The sequence below is a fragment of the Poecilia reticulata genome, chromosome 13, assembly GCF_904066995.2.
Source record: "Poecilia reticulata chromosome 13, P_reticulata-male-v2, whole genome shotgun sequence".
In the NCBI taxonomy this organism is placed as follows: Eukaryota; Metazoa; Chordata; class Actinopteri; order Cyprinodontiformes; family Poeciliidae; genus Poecilia; species Poecilia reticulata.
In genome coordinates this window covers 28,212,939-28,237,887 of record NC_088842.1, presented here as the reverse complement: position 1 = coordinate 28,237,887, position 24,949 = coordinate 28,212,939, and the positions used below count along the sequence as shown (strand labels likewise).

The window sequence follows — 24,949 nt, the reverse complement described above, 5'->3', positions numbered from 1 at the left end:
GCACTTCGCAGATTATTGATAATCTTTGCATTGTTCATGTCAGGGAAAATCACTTTGCGCTGAAAACCGTGTAATGAGCTCATTCTCGCACAGAGGTCAAAACTGCCACATTATGTTGCCTTAAGAGGGGGCAGCGCAGGCTCTTTTACAAGGCTCTTACACCTCCTTTTTTAGGGGGAGATAATGCCTCACATATTACAGGCAGACAGCATGGCAGTGCCTAAGGTGTTGCTGAAGCACATTTTCCATTTTCACAGTGCAGGTCAGTTTGTCTGAGAGGCAACACTGGCCTTTGCATGACCCATGGAAATATTACACTTCAGAAAACCATCACATTGGTTTTATTTCCAAAGCTCGGCTTTACTGAGTGCCTCCGTGGCTGCAGTGTTCCCGTCATCATGTCGGGATTCCAAAATAGGAGGAAATGTGCTTACCCCATTTGCTGTTTATGGTTGCTCCATTTGCTGAGGTGTTGGAAGGAGGAATGTAAAACCGAATAATTACAAATGACATTAACAAATGCAACTTCCAGACAGAACATTTTGGTATTTTCTCACTTTACACAACCACAAATATCAGCGTGCCTTATTGAGATTTTATAAGAAAAAAAAAAAAACACAGCAGGAATTTGGTTCCACTGGATTTTTCTAATAGAATTAGAGTAATGGGGCTAAGTAAAGATTGTAAACTTTTTAAGTTGAAAATGTAACACTATATATATATATATATATATATATATAAGACATTAATGTTAATGTCTTAGAGTGGTGGTGAGCACAGCTAACTTCAAAGTTTGTTGCACTAATTCTTCAGCTCTAATCAAATCATTAACATAAATCCAGCTAATGCTAAAGCGCTACACATACACAGTATTTAACATAAGCTAATGCTATTGCTAAAGCATTAGATTAAATTCAGATTATATCTGCCCTTGAAAGATTACAGCCCACGAGCAAACAAAGAGAGAATGTGAGGAAACTGAAGCAGCCCTTACACCTTAAAAACTAAATCCTAAATATAAACATTTAACTATCTGAAACTTTTCTAACAGTTGATAAACAGACGCAGATATCAAACTTCATTCAACTTAAAGTTAATAAAACAGCCAGATATATTGTACAAATGAATCTGGTTGAAACTAAGTGCGCTAAACGTTTTCAAAAGTGGCAAAGGCACCAAGCAAAAATTTAGCTCTGTTGTTAGCATATGCAGATTAGTGGAAGAGTGCCCATCAGCACTGCCGTAGGTTTTGTTACAGAGCATTAGTGAACAAACAGTAACCTGAAAGGAAATCTAAAAGGATGCAGGCAAACAAGCTGGGGATAAAGTAGTGGAGAAATTAAAAGTATGATTATGTGACAAATAGCCTTTTAGGAAAAATGACATTAATTGCTAATAGGACAGTAGGACACCACAGAATCATGATGAGAGGATTTTAAATGTTAGATCCAATACTGGGGGAAATACAAAGGAAATAGCAGCACGAGGATCTGAGAAAGGAATGACTGAGCAGAGAAGTGAAGGTTGATGACTTGAACCAGAATCAGGTGAATGAATCTAATCAACAGAATGTGTTGCAGATGTAGGTGAGCATGAACCGAGATTTAGAGGGAGAATGACGAGAAATAATGTTTTCCTCACAGTAAAACGCGCAGCTAGTGGAGATAGTGCATTAAGCAGGAAAATTCAATGTGTTATAAAGCAGCCAGAAGATCTTTAAGAAGAGACATGCAGAGATGGGAGCTTGGTTAATTTATTTTTTTAATGTCATCAGGTGTGGAGGCTCACAAGAAAAAAAAGGAAAATGTTGTTTCATTTTGAACATTTCTGGACTTTCTCACAGAAAGTGAGAGAGAAGCTTGAATGGGGCTGATAAAGAGACAGTAACACAACTACCATGGCTGGCAGCTGTAGTTGAACACCAACGAAGAAGAATAGTTAGGAATCTAACTGTAAACATGAAGACATTACCAAGAAAAAAAACAACAACAACACAATGATACCATTATAAACTAAAAAAAAAAACCTAGATGAACACAAGAGCTGACTAAAACTGCTGAACATATAATGAGCCAGATGTTAAAACCTGATGGTTTTACTCAGGAATCCAAAGGCTCTGAAATCTTGAAAATGTCTTTGAAATTAAAATGGTCAAATTTTAGTTTCAAAACAATGTCATAAGCCCAAGTGATTTATCCTTTAAAAATCCTTTAATGTGAAATAATTCTTAAAATAAAAAGAAAGGAGAGAAGAAAAGTCCTATGGAGAGAAGTATTTCTGTATTTTAAAGATGTTGGGGAAACTTAACAAGTCTTCAGCTCTGTCAAGGCTCTGCTCTCCCCAAATGATATTTCTGGCCTTCATAAAAATAAACATCATGTATTTCCTTGCGATTGACAGAGAAGGCAGGGGACAGCAGGTGTTTCATTTCAGCGCCTGTTTTCTGACTTCGTACACGATTCATGGAAGGAACGGATGGTTAAACCCTGGCAGAAATCAACCTTTTGCTCATTTCTATGGCTAAAACCTTTCCCTGTGTTTATCCAACACTTGGGCCCAGAGTTATCGGTGAGAGGAAACAGCTGAAGTGTGAAAGCAATGTGAAGTTATCTCTTCACATCAGACGCAGAACAGGTAATGAGAAGCAGTTCATGCATGCTTCTCAGAGGGAAGGTTTGCCTTCTGCAGCCGAACAGAAATTCAGGCGAGAGAGGAATTTTCTTCTTCCTTCACAGAACTTCAGAATCTGATGGTTCCTGTTCAATTAATCAAATTGACTGCACTGCAGCATGATTGATGTCACCGTCACTTCCTTCAGAGGAGTTAAATGTCTTTTTAGAACCTTTTGTTTCCCCGTTTTTGCTGTAAGTCTCAATTTGTTGCTTTATATCAATAAATTAAAAATGATGCTTACAGCAAACGAAGACAAGCTACCCTGAAATGTTATTTAATATTCAGCACAATTCTGCCATCAAAGCAAACAGGAAAAAAAATTGCATTGTAAATAGATAATCTGAGAAGACAATGAGGTTATGCAGTGACAAGTATTAAGAAATAAAAGGTTGTATTTAACAATGGAAATTCAAAAAATTGTCAGTAAATAAATAGATCGTTAAGTAATTACTTAAATAATTCAAGTGGAAACAAATAAACAGTAAAATATTTTGTTAAAGAGTGCTGTGTTTTCACATTTTTGCATATCTGGGAAAAACTGTTGAAATATATTTATAATGGTCTAGTTGTTTTGAGTCTCTATAATATGACATTTTAATATTAGAGCTATTAAGTATTTTTACACATTATGTTTAGGTGAATGACATCAAATAACCACTTTTATCTTTATTAAATTGTTACACGTCCATTTTTGTTGAATTGCTTTATTTCCGGTTTCATTTCAGGACGGGTAAATAATTAATGTTCTTTTTTATTTATTCAATACTTATGGGATGACATTACATACATTTCAAATAATGTATATTTTATCTCTGAGCCCAATACAGCAACCTTCACCCTGACCTTCTGCTGGAGGTTGAGGGGAAGTTGCTGTTAATCTGATTCTACTTAAAGGACAACAACCCTGGGGGCAGAAGGACATTTAGCCTCTGCAGCAGAGAAAGTCACCCTCCACAGGAAAGGCTCTTAGCTTGCGGCGCTCTCTGCTCCCTTCAAAAACACGCTCTTTTTTTAGAACCATGCGCCATATCAAGGAAAATGAGAGCCACAGTGGGAAATATTCAAACTTGCTGCAGCGAACATCCGAATGCGAAAGTTCGCTGCCCTTATAAATCAGTGGCTTCATTGGCTCGGATTTATGCAAACAGTTGAGATGAATGTGTCGGTTTTGACAAACAGGTTCAGGTTTCCTTGGAGCGCCTCTGCTTGCAGCTTGTGTAAATCTCCCAAGGCTCCCCTGGTGCCTCCACACACTGCGTGGCAGCTAACTCCCAAATCTCTCGCAGCCTGCTAACAGCTTTACCCCCTGAGCTCCACTTCTTTTAACAAACTTATCAAGTTAAAAAAAAATAAAAAATAAAAACAACCTCCTGGTGGCTTTCTGTAACATCGAAGGATTATTGGTCCTCGACTTTGACAGGTTAATTAATAGTAAAGTTCGGCTCAGCCTCCCTTGAGGCTCGCTTGTCATCTGAAAGTTAAATACATCCACCGCGGAGATGGTTTTATTAATAGACCGTACTTTATGAACTGGCGTTCAGCCACATGTTCACTTCATGCGAGAAACGAATGGTTTCAAAGTCTAAACAGGTGGCAAAGCTTGTTTAACTGAATAGAACAATAATAAATTATCCTACTGTATCAAATTAGGCTCGTTAAGGTTTGTATCCTAGGGATTTCATTAATGTAGCGGTAATAGACCGGAGATGGAGATGAACGGTAAAATCTTAACATAGCAGTGAATAGCATGGAAAAGCTTAGCCTAGCAAAAGTATTCACTCTCCTGGAGCTATTTTTTCTGTTTAACATTTTGTTAAGCTACAGCTGTAAATTTTAGTGCATTTTCTTGAGAAGTTGATAAAACAATATATATATATATATATATATATATATATATATATATATATATATATATATATATATATATATATTATCTGAGACATTATACAGTTTCCATCAAAGATACAGTAGGTTTTCGCTGAGTAAAGGGCGCACAGCCTTGTGTGAAAAACTAAAATCCACAAATACTTGAGACTGCGTTAAAAAACACTTAAAACAACTGTCTACTGTAATAGCTCCAACTCCATATACACCTAAATATACAAGCAATGAAAAATATCTTAGAACTACCGCAGAAGCTAACAGCTACGGTGTTTCTTACCTCGTTTCTTGTGGGTACGGCCAATCAGCAGCAAGGAAAATAAATGCCGGTTCTGGATTGGCTGCTTTGCAAACACCAAAAACAATGAAGTTTTAAGTCGCATTGTGGTTGAGTTTATTGCATTTTTTTTTTTTTTTACATAGGCTCTTTCAAAAAACACACAAATATGTTTTATTTTTAACTGAATCTGGAATAGGCCAGCCACTTGTCCATCGTAGTGAAAAGAAAAACTTGCAGCAATATTTTAAGTGGCTCTATAAAGTACTATCTCAGGGAGCAGAATACCAATATCAAACATATTTTACAGATTTTTATTTGTGTAAAACCTTCCATTTTACAATTATGAGCTACTTTGTGTTGGTGTATCACGGAGGTGGGCAACTCTAATTAAAAAGTTAATGTTGCTAACCCCAAAGCACTAATCATGGACATCACGCTCATGCTATATAGCTATAGCAGCATGGTATACGGTAGAAGCTAATGCTACTGTCTGTTTTATGTTAGCTTGTTCCTTAAAATGAATAAATGTCTATTTGAAGAACCCTTAGCAGTCGATAATCAATATGTCAACACAAACGTCAAACTTTACTAACCTGAGACTTTACCAAAGAGGCAAGTAAATTAGTGTTTTTGAACTTTTCTAGAAAAAATTATTTAAAGGAAGCTAAATGCTCAGAACACAAAGTGAGAACAGTTCTTGTTCAAGGGACTATATTACATTTATATTAGGATGAACACCTCTCTTTCTCTTAAAGTTCCTGTAAAATTGGATTTGTTTCCTTATATTGTGTATGGTAAATAATAATTTAGGATCAACACAAAAGATAAACACAAAATATTCCCTTTATTTTTTTTCTTCTACCTTAAGACTACACAGGGTCACCAATGTAGCTCTAAGAGGTATCTACATTTGCATTTTATTTACAGCTTACTTGGATGTCCTCATATTTACACAATCAGAAGAAGCGCTAAAAACACAGTGTTGAGAACAAACCGAAACTCAAAATGAGTCCAAAAACTTTTAGAAAAAGATACAGTCTTATGACGCAACAATTATCAGTGCAATATTCCACAATGCAAATATCCTTCATTCATATTATGCTGAACATACATATTGTTTTTCAGGAACAAAATGCCACTGAATCAACCAACATCATAAAAAAAACAGCAAAAAAAAAAAAAGAAGTCTTGTCCAATTTGCTTAATCGTTTGTACAGATTGAGACACTCAATCATGCTCTCACCACCTATAGACACACAGACAAGTCTATATGCTTGATCGGAAAATGACAGTCAAGAGTGTGAAGTGGCTTGGCATAGTTCAAAACGGTACCAGAAGTCAAAGCAATGTCACAACTCTCAAAATTGTCTCCTTGTGAGTTTTCACATCATGACATTTTTAAATGAGCACAAGTTAACTGTCCTTTGCAGTATCCACCAGGGGAGGGGCATGAACAGAGAAGGTGTGTATAAGAGAGGGAGGAGGGGAGGGTCACAGATGTACGAGGGCCAAAAAGTGTCCATGTGGCAAAAGTTGGTGTGTATAGACAACCTTTAGTCTGTAAACGGGAACCAGAACACCTGCAGGTCAAATGCATTTCCTCCAACTAAGAGGAGCCCTATCCTGGAGAATAAAAGCACTTCCTATGCTGACCTGCGGGCAGCCCTTAGGGCAAAGGCAATTTGTATCTTTCATCAGACCCACAGTACGACCCAAAGCCCATTTACCTCTGCAGCCAATATGCTAATGGAGCATGTATGACTGAATTAACTGCTTTCTTTGACCTTCTGGCCAGCCTCACACTATTTAAAACCATTTTCATCCAAAGTTTAATCGGATTGGATGCTGTGTTGTGGAATACTGACTTTAACTCCTCAGTGCTTCACACAAGGAAATCGAGATTCATGAAAAAAAAAGAAGCAGCGAGTCTAATGAAATACACAGTAAGGGATTTCACTAAAACCCTCCTCATTGTTTTATTCCATGTGTTGAAACACCTCCCCAAGTATTGTTCAAGTACAACAATCAACAATAAAAGGGACAATAATTCACATTATTTTTAAATTCACATTTGTTATACTGTTAATTCATATATCTATTTATAAAACAAAATGAAAATATAGTTCAAAACCAGTCCCAGAAAATACCTTTTTGTTCTTTAATACACACAATAGTTCCACAGTATTTTCTTACAGGGTTGGCTCTTTGTGTAGTTTTATGATTGAGTTGTCTGACCACGTACCAAAAAAAAAATCTATCCTAAATTTAGATTTTTCAAAATTCATTGAAAAGAGGAACACAAAAAATAAAAATCCAATATTATATCCCTTTGTTTCTTTTACTATAGGTGCATCTCAGTTAATTAGAATATCATAAAAAAGGTTAATTACAAAAATTATCTGTAGCTAAAAAACAAAATTCTGCCGCTAAAGACCTTTGTTTATGAAGCTGGGTGTTCACATGCACCCGTATCCAAGCATATTAGGAGAAAGTTAAGGAGGAAAACGTGTCGCACATAAAAAGTGCACAAAGGAACAGGGATAACCCAGATTCTCTCTTTCACATTGAATGCCTTGTAAATTTTCCTGCAATTCTTGAATAGACTTGCTTTAAAATCACTGTTGCTTTTATATCTACTTCTTCTTCCCACTAAACTTTCTTGTGTTTGGATGGAGTGTCATACGAACAGCCAGCATTAATTAATAACTGTTAAGCCAACAACAATGGCGTAATAGTAATAATAATACATTTTATTTAGAATTGCCTTTCATAACACACTCAATGTCACTTAAAGAAGGTAATGACGGTCCCATAAAACATGTCCATAAAATAACACTTCTGAATTAAAAATGGACCATTTGCAATTTCTGAAAGTGGTGCTGTTGTGTCTCTTAGCGTGCCAACCAGGTTGGGAATTTACAGAACAGTGATTACTCCTTAAGGGTGTTACCATTACAATGCATTTTGTAATGGCAACAAAATGCAGTACCACTGATAGGCATTTGGCCTATGGGTGGTGCTGCATTTAAAAAAATTCATTAAAAATTTATACTTCATAAATTTCCCAAAACATTTTCAGACAACCATTTCTATATCTGGAACAACAAAAGTCAGCTCGACAAAATAACAGAAATACAAACTTAAATATATATAACTCTGTTTAATGAATCTGAATAATGCAAGAGGATCCACTTTTTGAACTAATTTACTTTTCAACAATATTCTAATTGACTGAGATTGCACGAATATTCAATTTAGGCCTGCAGAGCTCTGCAAAATGATCAAGTCTGTTGAGCTTTTTCATATTTAGATCACATCAGAAAGGTATTTCATCTGTTTTATGTCATTTTATTCAAAAATAGTCTCTGACATACCACTGAGATCTCATAACAGCTCTATTTATACTGAAAATACAGACTGGTGGAGTTGGTTGCAGGAGATTTTATTTAGACGTACAAGAGAAATAGAAGCTAAATAAAGTATGACAGACTTTTAAGGTTTCATTTGGGGAAAAAGATATGAAAACCTTTTAGATTTCTCTGTTTAAAACAGGCCTCCGTGTTGATTTATCCAATAAATTCCAGAATAATATGCCGATGCTTGTAGAGAAACTTTAGAAAATGTGAAAAAGCCCAACAGGAAATGATCTACCTTCTGCAAGGCGCTGTCATTAAGCATTTTTGCAGGTTTTGTACTTAATAAAAAAGGCCGACATGCACATTTCAGGTTGCACAGAAACCTTAAGACCACAAATGAGCACAAAGCCTCCTCTCATAGAACTCCAAGACATCACACAAACGAAGGTGCTTTGACAAGTTCAGCTGTGGTTTTGATGAAGGGCATTACGGCCAACAGCAATTTCTCTCATTATTAATGGATGACAGGGGCTATGAGGGCTTCAAGTATAAAAAAACGAGTGATTAAAAGAGATGGAATCTCCTTGGCTGAGGCGCAGAAAAAGGCAGAATGGAGCAGGCTTGTGAATTACAATCTGCAAAAGTCTGTTAGCAGAAAGAGAAAGAGAGAGAGAGAAAGAGAGCCGGAGAAACACAATGGATCACCAAAACTCCCCTCAGATTCCTTTGAAGAGATTCACCAACAGGTATGAGGAAATGGAGTCACAAGAATAAGCCAAAAGACATCACAGATTTCCATCCTCTAGCAGCCGCACTTGAAGGGCAAAGACTGGTAAAGAATCCTCAGAAGGGAGAAGGGCACTCTTCTGTCAGTGCAGTGCAACTGTTTGCAACCGTCATCTTGTTTACAGCATATTAAAAGCCAAGTTGGGCACAGTCAAAGAAAAAAAACAAACACGTGTGGTCATGTACACAACTGTCTTTGGCAAGAAGTCCCATTTCCTACATCGGAGTCCGTTATCCGACAGCCTCGTGTTCATGTCACCTTCGGCCCATTTCGCTCTGTCTCATGAAGTGGATGTTGTTGACACTGTCTGCCAGCTCGGGGTACTGGTCAACTGAAACCACATAGTATCCGTCATAGCCTTGCACCTTCCCTGAGCCCAGAAGCTGCTGCTTCTCTCCCTCAGTCCAGGTTCTTGAGCCTTCCTCCCCGTCTCTGAGTCTCTGGCGCTCCCGGGCCCAGGCCTGGCCGACGGCCCTCTGCCGGGCCAGCTCCAGAACGCGGGCTTTCTCTTCGTCTACGCTGCCGCCGTATCGCGTGTTGAGGAGCAACGATCCATGCTGCAGCTGGATGTCGGTGATGCGCCTAGTCCTGCCATTCAGCACGGTGTTGACCTGAGACACGGTGACATTGACACCGTTCTCCAACGTGCGCCGGCCAACCGTCATGCCAATGAGCGCCAGGTCTCCTTCCACTGAGCCCAGCTTGACAAAATGGTGGGTGTCCATCCCCGCGATGGTGAAGTGAAGGTTTTCAAGATAGAATGCGTCGTTCAGAACGGCAGCCATGCGGCGTCCGTCCTCGTTGGCCAGGCTGATGATGTCAGTGCTGATGCGGCCGTCTCGGATGGCGAACTTCACCCCCTTCCCAAAGATGGAGCCGCCAGAGGCGAAGATCTTCTTCCCCTCTGTCTGGGGACATCCTGCGCTTTTGGCGTTGTAGATTTGACCAAAACGTTCCAGCTTGACGAAAGCTTTGAGCTGCCTTTGAACTTCGCACTGAACGCCCAGCAAAGACTGCAAAACAAAGACAACACTGGTTAGTCACAGCCCACGCAGCGCCAGCTGAGGACAGCACCAGGAGTAGTTTGAAATCAATGAAACAGAAGCAAAGGAATCTCACATGAACTTTTTCACATTTTGTCACATTACAATCTCAAGCTTGTGTTTTATTGGAATTTGCTCTGAAAAGTAAGTTGTAAAAAATTAAAAATTTTCCTTTGTGTTGGTCTGTCATATTAAAATCTAATAAATTCAATTGCAATTTCCATCAATTTACAGAAAGTCCAACAAAAATCTGTATGGCCTTGCTTAAAACCTCCTTCTGGTTGAGTAAGTTGAAATAAAAGTGCAAAATTCATATTTGATTGAATGTCATTGCTGGGTCTCATGAGTATTTTCTCACAAAATGTTGATGAAACAGCTTTTTTAATGGCCAGAAAACAGATCCATGATGTTCTGTTGCTGTCAGTACATCACTACATAGTCAAGGTAACAGCGGAGGTGTTTGTCAGAGAATGCAAATCTCTGATCATAAAAACTTTAAGAAAAAAAAAAAAAAGCTAGTGAAACTGCTGTCTTCTAAAAGAACTGCTGGGCCTAATCTGAAACAGGAGTGTTTTGGTAACTGGAGTATGCAGCACAACTCATTCTGCAAGGGATCAAAGGAGATATCACATCCCCTCCAGCCAATGTTTATGCTTTGTCCTAATATTACTTGACAAGAGATGTTCCTCTAAAAGAAAGAAAGACAAAAAAAAAAAAACCCAGAGAGGATGATGCAAAATGGAAGCTGGCCAGAAAACAACGAGGCAGTCGCCTGGGTGCACGTAAGCAGCAACCAAACGGCTTTAAAAATGCCTTCAAGTCACCAGCCAACATACAAGGCTCCGCGTATCCTGAGGAGTTCCTGCCAAGTAGTAACATGCAAAGCCTTCCTGACAGTTTTTCAGTTCTGACTCTGGTTAGAGGGTGGCTGTGGTTTGAGGGATTGGTGTGGGGGACAGAGCGCTCTGCAGCATGCAGCACGTCTGACCATCGGTTGACATAACACTGCATCACATCCTGGATGAACACATGTCAAACGGAGGAGACGAAAAGGCACACAGAAAAGGAGGTCCTCGCAAGCAGTGACCTGTTCAGCTGTTCCGACGGCCGAGGGAGAGGGGACGGCGTGCAACGTCCTCCACTTTACTTCATACAGCCTCCAGGGAAACGCCAAGAGACGCATCAGTCACATAGCAGGGGGTGCAATGAGCCTCCAGCGAAACCCTGAATGAGAGATAGAGCCCTGCGCATCGCAGACCTCATCTCTCCGTCTGCTCACGGCACTTTTCAATCTCTGCCTTGGATCGAGCAGCATCACAAAACGGGGGCTTAAGCAGACAGAGATAGAACGGGAGCTGTTCTTTCTTTTTTTTCTGAATAAAATACAATCAAATACCAAGGTATAGATGTACAACATGCAGTTTTAAAGTTGTATTGATTCCTGAAAGGACCCAATATGTTCCTGGGCTTATCTGGCCATTTGCAGTGAGGATCAACCTGGCATTAGCCATCTCAGGGCATCCTTTCAGAAAAAGGGATTCTGGATAAAAATACCACACAACAGCTCATGAACAGGATCAGGACTAATTATATGGATCCAGAGGTGTGCTGAAGGCGAAACATGACGGAAAACTTCAAAACAAGGCTAACCTCGCAATTCGACGCCTTAATGACTACACAGTTTGAGCTATTTAGGTCTCTAAATAATTGAGGAGCTGCATTTTGTAGATAAATCTTTTAATTTAGATGTATAAATGTTCCGTTTTCTGATAGAAAAAAGCAGGAAATTTTCCTAAAACCAAACATATTATGATATGGACTTTCATTTTTAGTGTTTCATTTCAACAGAGCAGGCGAAAAGCATGTTACAACTTTGAAACGTCTGAACTGAAAATAGATGGGATGTTGTTTGAGTTCTGTGTTGCTTCTCCTTTGTAGGTTGATAACTTTGGTGAGTTCAAAGATTTCTGTGGGTTGTTCGCACCGGATGACTCAGTCTCAGGATATTTCCACAGGAACACTTCCAACAGCAGCCCAAGCAAGATGAGGACACCGCTGTGGTTTTTACCTTTATGGTAATGCTCTACACATGAGACGTATGAAATGTCTGTGCCAAGAAATACAGAAATCCCTGTTACATTTTAATCTACTTTGGAAAGTTGAGTCAAGTCTACTTCAAGGGCAAATAGCATCTTTCTCAAGAGCTAGAAAACTAGAAGAGACTGAAAATAAGAAACAAATCAAATTTAGACATCATGGTCGAGCAGTTGGCTCTCGACTGTCCTCAGTTCACTTTATTCCGGTCTTTCTTTTTTACTCAGTTATCGACATTAGACATGGAAATCAACAAGCATGGACACAACTGAAAGAGAAAAGAAGGAAAAATGATATGTGCCCTTTAAATTATATAACAAAAAACAACCACATAAATAATGACTTAGTACCTATTTCAGGCTGGTCAGACCAGTAAGGGGGTACAGAGGGGTCAACACAATTTGTTTTACCTCAAATTCTGCTTTAGCATAATTTTGTTTTCGTACTAAATTATTAGTTTTGATAACATAACTTGTAACAGTTTTAATAACTTAAAAATCCATTTAAAAACAATTTTATGGTTTGATAACTTTAATAAAAATTTTATATTAGCATAGATTGTAATTCACAATAAACATGGCAGTGGCATTTCAGTTATGGCGTAGCTTCACTTGGGGTTTTTGTTGTTGTGTTGTGCCTGTTGCTGTTGAATACATTTTTTAGGCTCTTCTGGGTCTCCGTAGACCGGAGGTCAAACTCACGTATAATGTTTTTTTTTTTTTTTTTAAATATCAACCCAGTAGCTTTTAATGCACACATTTTTCAAAAGCAAGTTCTCTGTGTTAGGGTAACAGCTGGAGTGTCATGCAACACAAATCCATTCCTGTGCCATTCACTTGTCTGGCTGTAACCAACCCCATGAAAACAACAGTGGCCTCTTCAATAATTCAAGTGAGTTGGGGGCTACCTAAAAGGGCTGATACAAGTGAGAATCAGAGCCTGTCTACTACTTCTCAGACCTTAGCCGGCAGAGTAACACCGAGATGAAATCGATGGTCGTTGGTGGAGGGGAATGGAGAGTGAATTTCCCTAATGGCAGGACAATTACAAGAACTGTTTAGCCTGACCCCATTCCCCAAGATGGGGATGAGGGGGCTGAGACCTGGCTCACTGGGCCATGTTTGGCTTGGTAGTTAGCAGCTCCTCTGGGAATGTGGCAACAAAGAGCATGCTCATTTGCTAATGACGGTGAAAAGGAAAGGGGACAAAAGCAGAAGGCAATACTTTAGGGTGAAAGCTGAGATAGATGAGTGAGTACCTTGGTGCTGTCCCACTCCTGTGTCTTGATTTGGGTGCGGACTAACTCGTAGGAGGGCTCCATGCTCTCTGTGCTCGGTTTACGATAGCCGGGGATAACATTATACAGCTGGAAGCCAAAGGTCACAAGCCAGCTGTTCACATCTGTGGAGGAGAGGTTAAAACAAGTTTAACTTCTGCAAAAAGACAACAAAGGAGGAACAGACAAGATTAATTTATTAAATCTGATCAGTTGACATTTTGTAGTTAAGTGGCTGCTTTCTTGAAATGCTCTTCAGTCAGGAGGAGCACTTCATTTGTTTTGTAAGAGTGGATGAGCTATCCTGAACACTCAAGTCGACGTTGGTGATTCATGTCCAGTCCTGCAGATGCCCCACTAATGACACACAGCTGGATTCCAGAAACAACATCTGAGCACGTCTGCAGCTAATTATGGACTGTAATTTCATGTCACCAGAGACTTCAACAGAAAGATATTTTGAACACTCAGTGGGTTCCTCCAACAGTACTATTTCTCTAATGAGATGCGCGGGGAGGCGAGTGACATTTCCAAGATTTAACTCCATGCAATCACGATAATGCAATCCATCTAAAAGCAGCAGCCAAAACGGTGGTTGTTAGAACGGCTGCAATCCACTTTTCACGTTATTTGCTGAAATACTCACCCTTCCCCCTGAATTTTTTCAGATTATGTCATGTCAAAACCAGAAACTTCAGTGTGCTTTATTAAAAATGTGTATGACTGAAAATCAAAAAGTAGTATTGTTTTTCTTATTTTGACCGCTTTATTCCGTCGTACCCGAATAAAATCGAGTGCAAACAATTCAAAATTCAGCAGTCTACCTGTCCGCATAAAGTGCATTGTGTGTCCTTCACAGGACTTTTTCCTTCAGGTATGGCTTTGCCATATTTTCTTTTACAAAATGGTCCCACTTAAGAACGAGCAGTGGCGCTTTCTTCTGGATGGCGGCCACATTACAACACTGAACGTAAATCTAAGCGGATGTCATTAATTAATCGAATGGAACAAATTTTAATCTAATAAACTATGGATTGACAATAAGTCTATTAATTGTTTGCATCCCTAATTTAGATACAGCCATCTTTTAATTAACTGTGATTACATCATACACAACAGGAGTCTTTTTACTAATTATGCTTTTTTTTTAAATTTATTTGGGGTAAGAGAAAAGTGGGTATACAAACAATCCAAAAACTGAAAACAACTATATATCCTTTTATTCCCATCCCAAATTTGTAATTGTTGGGTTTAAGTGTTGGGTTTATCAAATAAAACTGACAAAAAATAAGGTTTCTGTTCTCAATGTGAAAAATGTAAAAAAATTAAAAAAAATTAAGTAATGATGCTTTTACAAAGCCCTATCGATACGATAATTTTTAAGATCAGGGAGCAACGTGTCGGAGAGAAAAGGCTGTTCAGTTGCAGGTATTTGTATCCTGCTCCTGTTATTGACAGCAGAGTCACTGCCACAGCACATGGGTGGCAACAGATTGCCAATACAACGCTGTGGCGCACAACAAAGCTTTTTTAAACAAGAATTTGTTTGGGAACAATGAAAGGACCACAGTCATTTAGTGAATGGAATTTAAATGTCAGTGCCATCAATCACAGTTGAGGCAGACCCGCTGCAGTACATCTATGGGTCTGTTTAGTATTCAGAGTCCCTTATGGAGGACTGTGAAGCTGAACGGCGCTCTCATTGGAGGGAAGTTAAATGACTTTGTTGGAGCAAAAGAAGTTGAAGGCTGGATCCCAATTAAACAAAAAAGGGGCTTAATTTACCTCTCGACACGGTGCAGAGGAAATGGGAGTGAAAAAAAAAGTACCATATTCCCTATCCATATTATGCAGGTAAAACAAAGAAAATAATTGCAGAATTCCTTTAACTACAGAGAATTTACTAGGTATCGTTAACATAGTTTCCCTTCCAGGCTCTAAGGTTGATGCAACCAGCCCTGGCTATGATTTCTATGAATCCATTGTGCCCTCCTGTTCCCCACTGCGGTGCTTTCACTGTCATTTGTCCTCCCCCTAACACAAAGGAACAGAGAATATTTCTGTGAAGGATCTGAGTGTTCAACAGCAGAGAGGGCCCGTCCATAAAGCACGGCTCCCTTTGAGCATTTTCAAAATGATAGCCGCTGGGCGCTTGCTTGGTGTAGATGCACATAAACACACTGAAGCCCGACATCAGCGAGGGAGCTCTTAAACATCTACTAAATGTGAATTTAATTTTGACTAAAAAAAAATAAAAAAAATCTGATTTCACAAAAATATTGGGTTGTTACTCTTTGTACACATTTATACTTCAGGAAAGCTATTTTTTTTGTTTATGATTTATGAATAACTCACTTGAATGGTAAATGTCTTGTCTCTTCTCATGTTGTAAGTGTATAGAAGATAAATAAAACTGTCTCATCAAATTTGTCAGTTCGGTTTTATGAGTGAACTATGGGAGGACGAATTACCTGTCATGTAGCATTTTGTCTCCTCATTATTGCTGAGTGGGTTGTTATTCTTAAACATGTACAAGTTGAATGGAACGATGCGATTGTTATTGAGATGACTCCAGATCTCTCTGTCCGGTGTTGTCCAGCGGCCAGCGAGGACATCGTAATCCCGTTTGCCCATGTGGACCAGTTTGCTAAGAGGCTCATACAGTCCTCCCTGGTAGCCAATTATAATCTGGAAGCTGGGATTGGTGTCCAAGTAAACCTCTCCGAATGCCGTGTGGAGAATTTGCTTAATCATGAGGCCTGAACCGCTGAACACAGCGAGAGGAGTGCCGATGTTGTCGCACGCCACGTAAAACTCATCGCCGCTGCTCAGCTCCATGGCAAACAGGTGTCCCTGCAGATCGTAGTATAGCGAGGCAATCTCAGAGCTGGAGTGGTTGTACATGTGGGTGACCCGAGTGGGGCTGGACAAGTCGGCATAGAAGAACTGCAGGTGATGACCTGTGCTGCTTCTGCTGGAAACCCGCCTGCCCAGGCCATCGTAGCGATACTTGATGCTCCACCCACTAGCTTTGTTGTACACCTTCGTCAGCAGACCAGCTGAGTTGTACTCAAAGTAGTCGTTCCCTCGTTGCTTCAGGAAGCCGTCCTCATCCATCCGGTACGTCACGTCTCCCAAGCGGGTGATGCGGTCTCTGATGTCGTAGCGTAGCGGGGTGAGGCGCGCGCTGTTTCCAGGGCTGAGGAGGTGCAGGTTGCCGTTCAGGTCGTAGCTGTACCTCCACAAGGGCTTGTCGTTGATGGAGACCACCTGGAGCTGACCGTCAGCATCATACTCATAGGTGTAGCGTGTCGTGTTGGCGTAAGGTCCAACTTTGAGCTCTTTGGCCACCACACGCCCCATGTTGTCATACTGCACCATCATCCAGTACATGAGCGAACGAAAAATCTCATACTGGACCTCCTTCACTCGACCGTAGGCGTCAAAGTGTTTGGTGTGTGTCATCACCGCCGTGGTTATAATTTGATTTATGTCGTAATAAATTACTCCAAATTTGCCAAACTGTTCTGTTTTGCCTGACACATCGTCATAGCGATACAAGTCGATTGGTAGCGGAGTTTCGTTAATGACCGCTTGCATGCTGGTGACTCGGAAACTGTTGTCGTAGACATAGTCGAATCTTGCGTTGACCATGCCTTCCTCGCTGAACCTAAAGATCTGCCTGTCGATGAGCGGGCCGATTTGTCTGTAGCGGATCGTGCAGGTGAAGCCTTCGCTCTGGAGGTTGACGGTCTTCAGCATCCCCGCCATCTCGTCGTAGGAGAAACCAATTCGTGTGGTGTCATAAAGGATCTCCAGCAGCTTGGAGAGCTTGCCGTACTTGTAGATGACCCTGCGACCTGTTCCCAGGTGGGTGGTCTGCAGCAACTGCCCGGCCTCGCTGTAGTCTTGGAGCACCGATGCGTTGCCTTCGGGGGGTCGGTAGGTGTTTCTGTAGTAGCCAATAGAGCGGGACGTCTCCAAGGTGTGCCGAGCTACGTTGGGCATGGTCACGGAAGACAATCGATCGTTTTTGTCAAATTCGAAGATGTACTGCCTCTGACTGTAGAGAAGCAGCACCATGGACTGCAAGGAAAGAGAACAAACAAATTATAAGACAGGAATAAATGGGACATCTTAACCAAGTGGCCCCTGTAGTGTACAAAAACATCTGAAAAGCAGGAATGTTCAAGTCCAGTCCTCGAAAGTCACCGTCCTGCAAATTTTAGATGTATCCTTACTCCAACAGACCGGGATCTGCTCAGAACAGGCCTGGTAACGAGCCATTCATTTAAATCAGGTGTGTTGGAGCAGGGATGCATCTGAAACTTGCAGGATAGTAACTCTTGAGGACTCTTAAGATCCTGTGATAATGGTCGGCTTACCAGACATTGTGATCATTGATAAGCAACATAGGACTGACGTGCTTGATGTGGCTGTCCCAAATAATGGACACATCAAGAAAAAAAAATACGAAGAGAGTTACGAAGGGCTCAGGAGAAGCCTATCATATGAAGGTAACTCTATTGAACAGGATCCTTGGAGGACTTGGGGTAGTGGCCTCCACGCTGGAGAAGTGGCTCCACCAAGTACCTAGAGTAACATCTCACGTCTCAGTTTGGAAGAACATCATCCAAGGAATGACTTGGATACTATGAAGGACCCTCAAGCTCCCAGGTCTCTAGTAGAGTACCCAAAAATGACGTTATCACATCCCTACCCATTTACGATGATGCACATATTTGTGGTGGTCTAGTGAAATCAAATACATTAACATTTGTGTTTGTAACAGGAGAATATGAAAAACTTCAGCAATTTAACAAGGCACTGTACATATGATTGTATTTGCAATCTCAATAAAAGCTTCAACATGTAGCGCTGTGTATTTTCGGATGAAGTTCAACCCATGAATCTTGAGTTTTTATTCCTCTACTATTAAGATTTTTTTTTACATGGTGTCATAAACACGTTTTTTTTCTTATTTTTTCGCCTGTGAGCTTTTGCGATCTGAACAGCATGAAGTAACTGAGTATTTCCCAACTCAGCCAGGCACATTTTAGAAGCAGTAAATGATGCCTTTAAATTATATGCAAGGTTGTCTCACCAGGTTGCTGAAAAACTTCTGATAGGCTGTTAAAAAGGTGACTGGCTGCCGTTTCTTATCATAAATGTCTAAGCTGGAGAACAGCAGCTCTTTTCTCTTCCTCCACAATCATACCTTTAATTAGAGAGCAGGAGGCGACATTTCTTGCTGTTCTTTTCATCTGAGCTATTTCTGGTTGAACTTTGCTGCCAGAGTGTGGTAACAAAGAATCATGTCTACAACGCACCAGACACTTTTAATTATGTTTTGGCTGATATGTGTGCAAGAATCTTTCCGTGTGCTGCAGATACCAGCTTGGAGAATTGCAAGTTCATTTATATATCTTCTCTAATATCTTCTGTCAACTTTCCGAGGCACACACGCTTTTATTCATGCCTTTCTCTACAGTATTTATAACAGCTTTATATTGAAACCATTTATTTTCCATTAAAAGTTTAAAGCTGCTTACCTTTTCGAGGTAAGTGTAGCTCCAATATTTGCCATCCGCAAATATCTGGGACGTGATTCTGCCGTTTACGTCGTATTCCATGCGGACAGACATGGTGCCTCTCTGGATCCCCGCCACATGCCCCCCAGAGGAGTAAGTGACGTTAACTCCGTTGAGACGGCTGCTTGGAGCCCACAGAGTGGGCCGACCAGCGTGATCATAGTGGATCCGTAAAGTGAACTTCCTGTGATCATCATAGACCTTTTCTGTCCTGGTGATCCGATCAAAGTCCAGCGACAGCAGGTTCCGGTTATGAACCTGTTGGATAAAAGACAGGAGATGTTTTGAAATGAATGATGTTTGGACGTTTAAAATCTTGGAAAGAAAGTGGTGCATGTCTTTTCAAAAGGAGAAAGTTTAGCAGAAGCACTTAATCATAAAGGAGTTCTTTTTTTTTGTTCTCACTACAGTTTTTCAATTTAATTTTAACGATGGAGCTGTATCTCAAGCCAGCAGGAGCAAAAAAAAAAAAAAGTATTGAAGAATTTCAAAAATTCTTGGTCTGTGTTAAGACACAGCGAAGTTCTGTTGTGAATTAGACATTAGAGTCACATTGATCATCAAAACTCCTTTTCTTTGCACACTGAAAAATACTTATGAGTCACAGATTCTTTTCATTGTAACTTTGACATTTCTGGAAGCTGCAAAGGAGGAAAAAACATCTTTAAATCCAACTGTGCAAAGAGAGTGGCTTAGGTGATCTGAGAGCTTAGCTGAAAACAATGAGCTCTAGTTTCCCTTTGCTCAAACCAGAAAATAAACACCCTGAAAAGTGCTGACCATAAGATGCAGAATCTTTGCTATGGGTTCAGGACATGCATAGCATTTCAAACACTAATCTATTATGATTTTGGTGATTTTTTTCTTTTTTTCTAAAAATGGTAAGTAACACAAAAACATTGTATTTTAGTATTCGTATTTAGTTAGAAATTTGCCAGCTCTGGAGAGTACCTCCTCCTGAAACCAGCCTAAACCCAAACTGTTAGTTGTGTTAGTTAAGTACTGAAGCTGCTGCTCTCAGACAACATTTCTCCTGAATTTGTTTTTCACCAGACAAATTCCCACATGATTCATGTTATGAACTGAAATTTTAGCTTCCTCTACTTTCATCTTGGCTCATCATCATCTAATGCATTGACGCCTGAGCTCAGGGTTATGAATCTCATCACTCTTGGGGAACCTTTGGTTGGGTTCTTGGCAGCCTTGTGCTTGCCTTCTTTCTTGTACATCTTAAAAATATACATTTCTCAATTTCAGAGATTGTGTAAAAATGGTGGCTTTAATTAAAAGAACGCATGCAATATATACTTGTACAACAAAAATGTGCTGCAGCAGATAGTCATATTGAATCTAACAGGAAACGAGGGGATTATGAAATGATCCCCATTCATGCTTCAAAGCTTATATCCCTACCCTTTAGGGATATAAGTGCATCAAAGAAAATGCTGTTTGTTGATGTAAAGACTTAAAATGTTCGAGGCGTTAGCTTTAATGTATTTAATGAACAGAAGAAAAAAAAATCCATATTTTTCAGTATTTGACCTGATGCTCACCAGTCAGAGCCGATCAAAGCCAAATTGGCCATTACTGCGTAATGAACGATTTTTCCCACATTAACCTTACAGCAGGCTTTTTTTCTGGCTTGATAAAAATGCCTGATATGGATAAGAAATGTCAGTGGCTCAGAAGTTTGCTTCTGGCTAGTTTCCTGAATCATCCTACTGAGCAGGTCACACGGGGGCTTGCTGAGAAACCCTCCCTTTTTTCAATCTCACTCCGAGGAACGCATGCTTAGGTCTCTCATCTGTGAAGGGACAATTACACCAGAGGCAATTAATGCCACTGATACCCAATTGAGAGGATTACTTTAAGTAAAACCAAGAGAGTTAAGAGCAGGAGCAATCCATGGATATTTAGAGCAAGCCAAAGAAATTCAACTCCAAGACTGAGGAAGATGACGGTCATTTAGTCAAGAAATGAGAACAGGGGTCTGTGTTGGCATTTGCTTTATTTTCATTTTTAAGAAGCAATGAGGACTGTTATCTTTCAGACTTATCCAGAGACACATTGCAATGCAAATGCCAACAGCATGTAAGGTAGCATCGCAGCTAGGTATTTCAGCCTTCCAAATCGCTTTTTTTTTTTCAAACTTTTTTTGAATATGCTTGACCAAAAGAATCTGCAAATTGGTGTATTTTCCTCAAATAATTTGGATTCATATTACACAGAAAAATCTGTGAATTTTACCGGGTCAACCACCACAGTAGTCCAGGGGGTTAAAGGGGAATTTATGTACGATGGATGAAATTTAACAAACCAAACTGCAATACGTGATACTGAAGAAGTTGAAGAAACATAACTCTTCCAAGATAATCTACCATGTGCCTTAGGGTTTCTTTTATGGGAAAGAAAAAGGACGTTCCATATCTACTGAGACACTTCAGTCCTTAGTGTCTCAAACTATTTCCAAGGCAACAGAGCTCTGCTTTCTGTTAGAGAAAGTTTATCATGCCGCGTGAGCTGATTTCCAACAGACTCATCTTGTAGAGGTGAGAAAGGAAAGAAAAGCATCTGACAGCAGAGATTCAAAGATCCCACGAGAACAGGAGCCCACTCATGGGGAATAATTTTCAAATTGGATGCCGTCTCTTAAGGGAATATCTCAAAGGAAATAAGTGAGAGGAAGCAAAAAATAAGATGATAGTTGCAGCTCACTACACTCACAAAGGTAGATTTCTAACTGTTCTGTGAATAACATATTACCGGGACATCAAATCTCCAAATCAATAGGAAAGATTTTTGCGTCAAGTGACGGTCTCAATTTGTCATTTTACAAATCTGCCTTTAATCATTTCTGGTGATTTATTTAGTCCTCTGGCTGTTTTCCTCAATAACAACAGTGGTGTTGTTTTCACTGCAGTTAAAAGAAAACATTTTTCTAACTTGTATCTCTTTTGAACAGCAAACTCAACATGATAAGGCACTATGATAATCCTAAGCTGTTACAACACAGATCTCAGCTTTGTCTCTGTATTGTATTCAGTGATGAAGAGGATAAAGAGCGCTGCGATGGTGCAGCGGCAGCCCCGAGGGTTCTCTCATTATTGTAAATTAACAACCTGCCCAAACTAAGAGGAGGGTTTGTTATCGTTGAGGGATACGGTCACTGTGCCTCATGAATGTAAATCAAAAAGGAAGCCTGAGGAGGGGATGGAGAGGCTGAGAGGGATGTGAGACTGAAGAAAAAGGGAGAAAAGCAGCCTTTTCAGAAATGCAAAACCCAGCGAATGTAGTTCCACAGCGTGACAAAGACGGTCAGAGGAACAAACTGGAAGTCAGACAGAAGGAACCTGCTTTATCCTGTCGCCTCTGCTCACAACAACAGATGTCTGTGAAGTCGGAGCTACACAGCTGCATATCTGTTTTATATTCCGACGCCCCCGCCCTGCGACCCTCCAGCCGCGCGCTGCGACACCCTCACCCTGCCGCCCACATAATATCACTTGACATGTCACTCAAGGTCGCTCAATGATTTCAGCTTCGTTCATCCCCTCTGTTCTTGCCATTAGGCCTGCTCCCATTTCCCAACACAACCCTGGGGGGTCGTTGTCTGTAACGTACATTAGACGCTTTCACTTCCAAAGGGGACGACGGGACCATTAAATGAACAGCCAATGACAGACAAAGTGGCACCTCCCCATTAGCAGCGTTGCCTCCCAGAAACGGAGGAGACAGTCTAAACCAAGTTCCTATTGGCTCTTCATGGCCAAGACAAGCAAAGCACTATTATGCTTCACCAACGGGCTCCGGTTTGAAACACACCTGTTGGCTTTCTGTGAACATGATGATTTGGTCTCATATTATTTAACTGAATTTCAATGTAGAATTGATAATTACAAATCAGAGCAAAAAGATGAGTCAGAGTACCCAGCGTCTGTTTAATATCAGAAAAAGGCTAAAAAAAAACCGCTTAGCATGAATGCCAATGTGCTGCTGAGGTCACATAGAGTGAACAGTTTGAGAACAAACAGCCTCATAAGGAGCAAGGAACACAACGTGAATTAAAGTATGGAGGAGAATAAAGCGGGGCCAAATTATAAAACGCTATCATAAGCTTTAAGCATCGAGAAAAGAATAGAAATGGCACCAAAACAAACACGTCAAGACATGACAATCCACCTAAACTGGCAGGCTGAAAAAGGAGAGCACTACTTAGAAAAGCAGTCAAGACCCCGAGGGTAACTGGAGCAGCTGCACCAATCCACAGCTCAGGTGGGAAAAATGTTGAAAACTGATAAGCAGAAAGCCAACGCCAATAGAAACCAAAAGGAAGTCTTATTTGTGTTTTACCACAAGCCATTCTGGCAGACACTTTATTGCATTTTTTTTCTCATCTTCCCTCCAGCTTTCCAAGCGGCCCCTAGTTCTGCCACTGGTTTCATTTCATCTAAACCAGTGATAAACACTGGCTTAGATGAACACTGGTTTAGATGAAAGCATATTCTTTTGATAGAATTGCCCAGTCAAAGACTTGATCTATATCCAATTAAGATTTGGTGGCAAGACTTGGAAAAAGATGGTAGAGACATCCCATAAAATAAATAAATAAATAAAAATCCTGGTTGCATAACGTAGTAAGCCAGATCTTCTTATTCAAAATGTACACCACATTTTATTTCAAAACAATTCCGAAATCAAGACATATAGCAGCTTATGTAAAAGAAATGTGTAATGCATTAAAAGGGCGTGAATAATTGTCAGGATATTCAGACCTTGAGGTAGTTTTATGTGACAAATCTTTGATTATGAGGGATATAACAAAAACACCTTAACTTTAACTGCTGTCCATAGCTCAGTCTTATATCCGTAGATCCAAATGTTAAACTAATAAATCCCCTGATATGCAAGCGTGATTTTATGTCGCCAACCTTTACAGCAAACATCAGTAAAGCAGGTTTTTCAATATAACAATGGCTACACCATACAGGTTGTTCATTCAACCAAGATTATGATGCCCTGAAAACCCCAGGGCATCATATTCTTGCAAATCTAGCAAATCTGAATGAGTTTATGGTGAAATTTAGAAAAATGGAACAAAATATAATAATAATAATAATAATAATAACAAGAACAAGAAAAAGAAAAAGAAGAAGAAAAGGAAGAAGAAGGAGAAAAGGAAGAAGAAGGAGAAAATATACATTAGGTATATGAGTGAGGGACTCATCAAGTCAATTTTCATTACCCTAAATTCACGAATAATCAAAATCGTACCTTTTCACAGTAAGGTGATTTTATTTGTCAGTTGACATCAAAATCAGGATAAATTAGGAAACCTTAACTGTGAATTTCATTCAGAAAGCAGGCAGATTTTAGATGCTATTTCAGATTTATTTTAAAGCTTTTTACTGGGATATAACTAGGAGCAAAAGTACTAGCCTGAGGATTTATTTATTTTTCTTACGGGGGGGCATTTACAGATGAATCAACAAATGAATGAATGAAATTTACATGGTCTCCATGCCAGCAGCACATGGTATCATTTGTGTTTGCTCCCTCAGCCATAATAAGAGCTTCTGTCTCGTATTGCTCATGGATGAAATTTTAATATAAGAGTTTGCAGGAGTGCTTCTAGAGAGTAAATAACAACAGGGGGACTTTGGCATCAACTCATTCTTATGTGGCCAGATTTGTTCAGCAGCTTCAAATGGTCCTTATCCAGCTGGAATGTCACAGGGCACAATTCAGGAAAAAAACCCCAAAAAACATTCATGGCGCTTTTTTCTACTTTGTAGTACAGTACAATGTAGCTCTTCTTGGAGCTGGTTTCCTGCTCCATTTTTTCCTGCAGACAGCGCACCCTGTATATGGAGGATCAGCTACTCATCATATCAGAATGAGATGTAGCACAAACAGATAATCTCCCTTAGTAAGTTTATGACAAAACAACACATTTATTTAACACGTTTAG

At 39.9% G+C, this 24,949-nt stretch overlaps 1 protein-coding gene across 15 annotated transcripts in view; it reads right to left on the bottom strand.

Moving 5' to 3' along the window:
* Positions 1 to 5,659: 5,659 nt before the first annotated feature.
* The window catches only part of tenm4 (teneurin transmembrane protein 4), a 210,990-nt gene continuing 191,700 nt past the window's right edge, over positions 5,660 to 24,949 (bottom strand). For all 15 annotated transcript variants that reach the window (XM_008426387.3, XM_008426390.3, XM_008426389.3 and 12 more), the window contains 4 exons: positions 18,943 to 19,239; positions 15,862 to 17,476; positions 13,373 to 13,515; positions 5,660 to 9,990 (listed from right to left, as the gene is read on the bottom strand). In XM_008426387.3, coding sequence (XP_008424609.1) covers positions 9,232 to 9,990; positions 13,373 to 13,515; positions 15,862 to 17,476; positions 18,943 to 19,239 — 2,814 coding nt within the window. In that variant the 3' untranslated portion in view covers positions 5,660 to 9,231. The remainder of the gene's footprint in view (positions 9,991 to 13,372; positions 13,516 to 15,861; positions 17,477 to 18,942; positions 19,240 to 24,949) is intronic.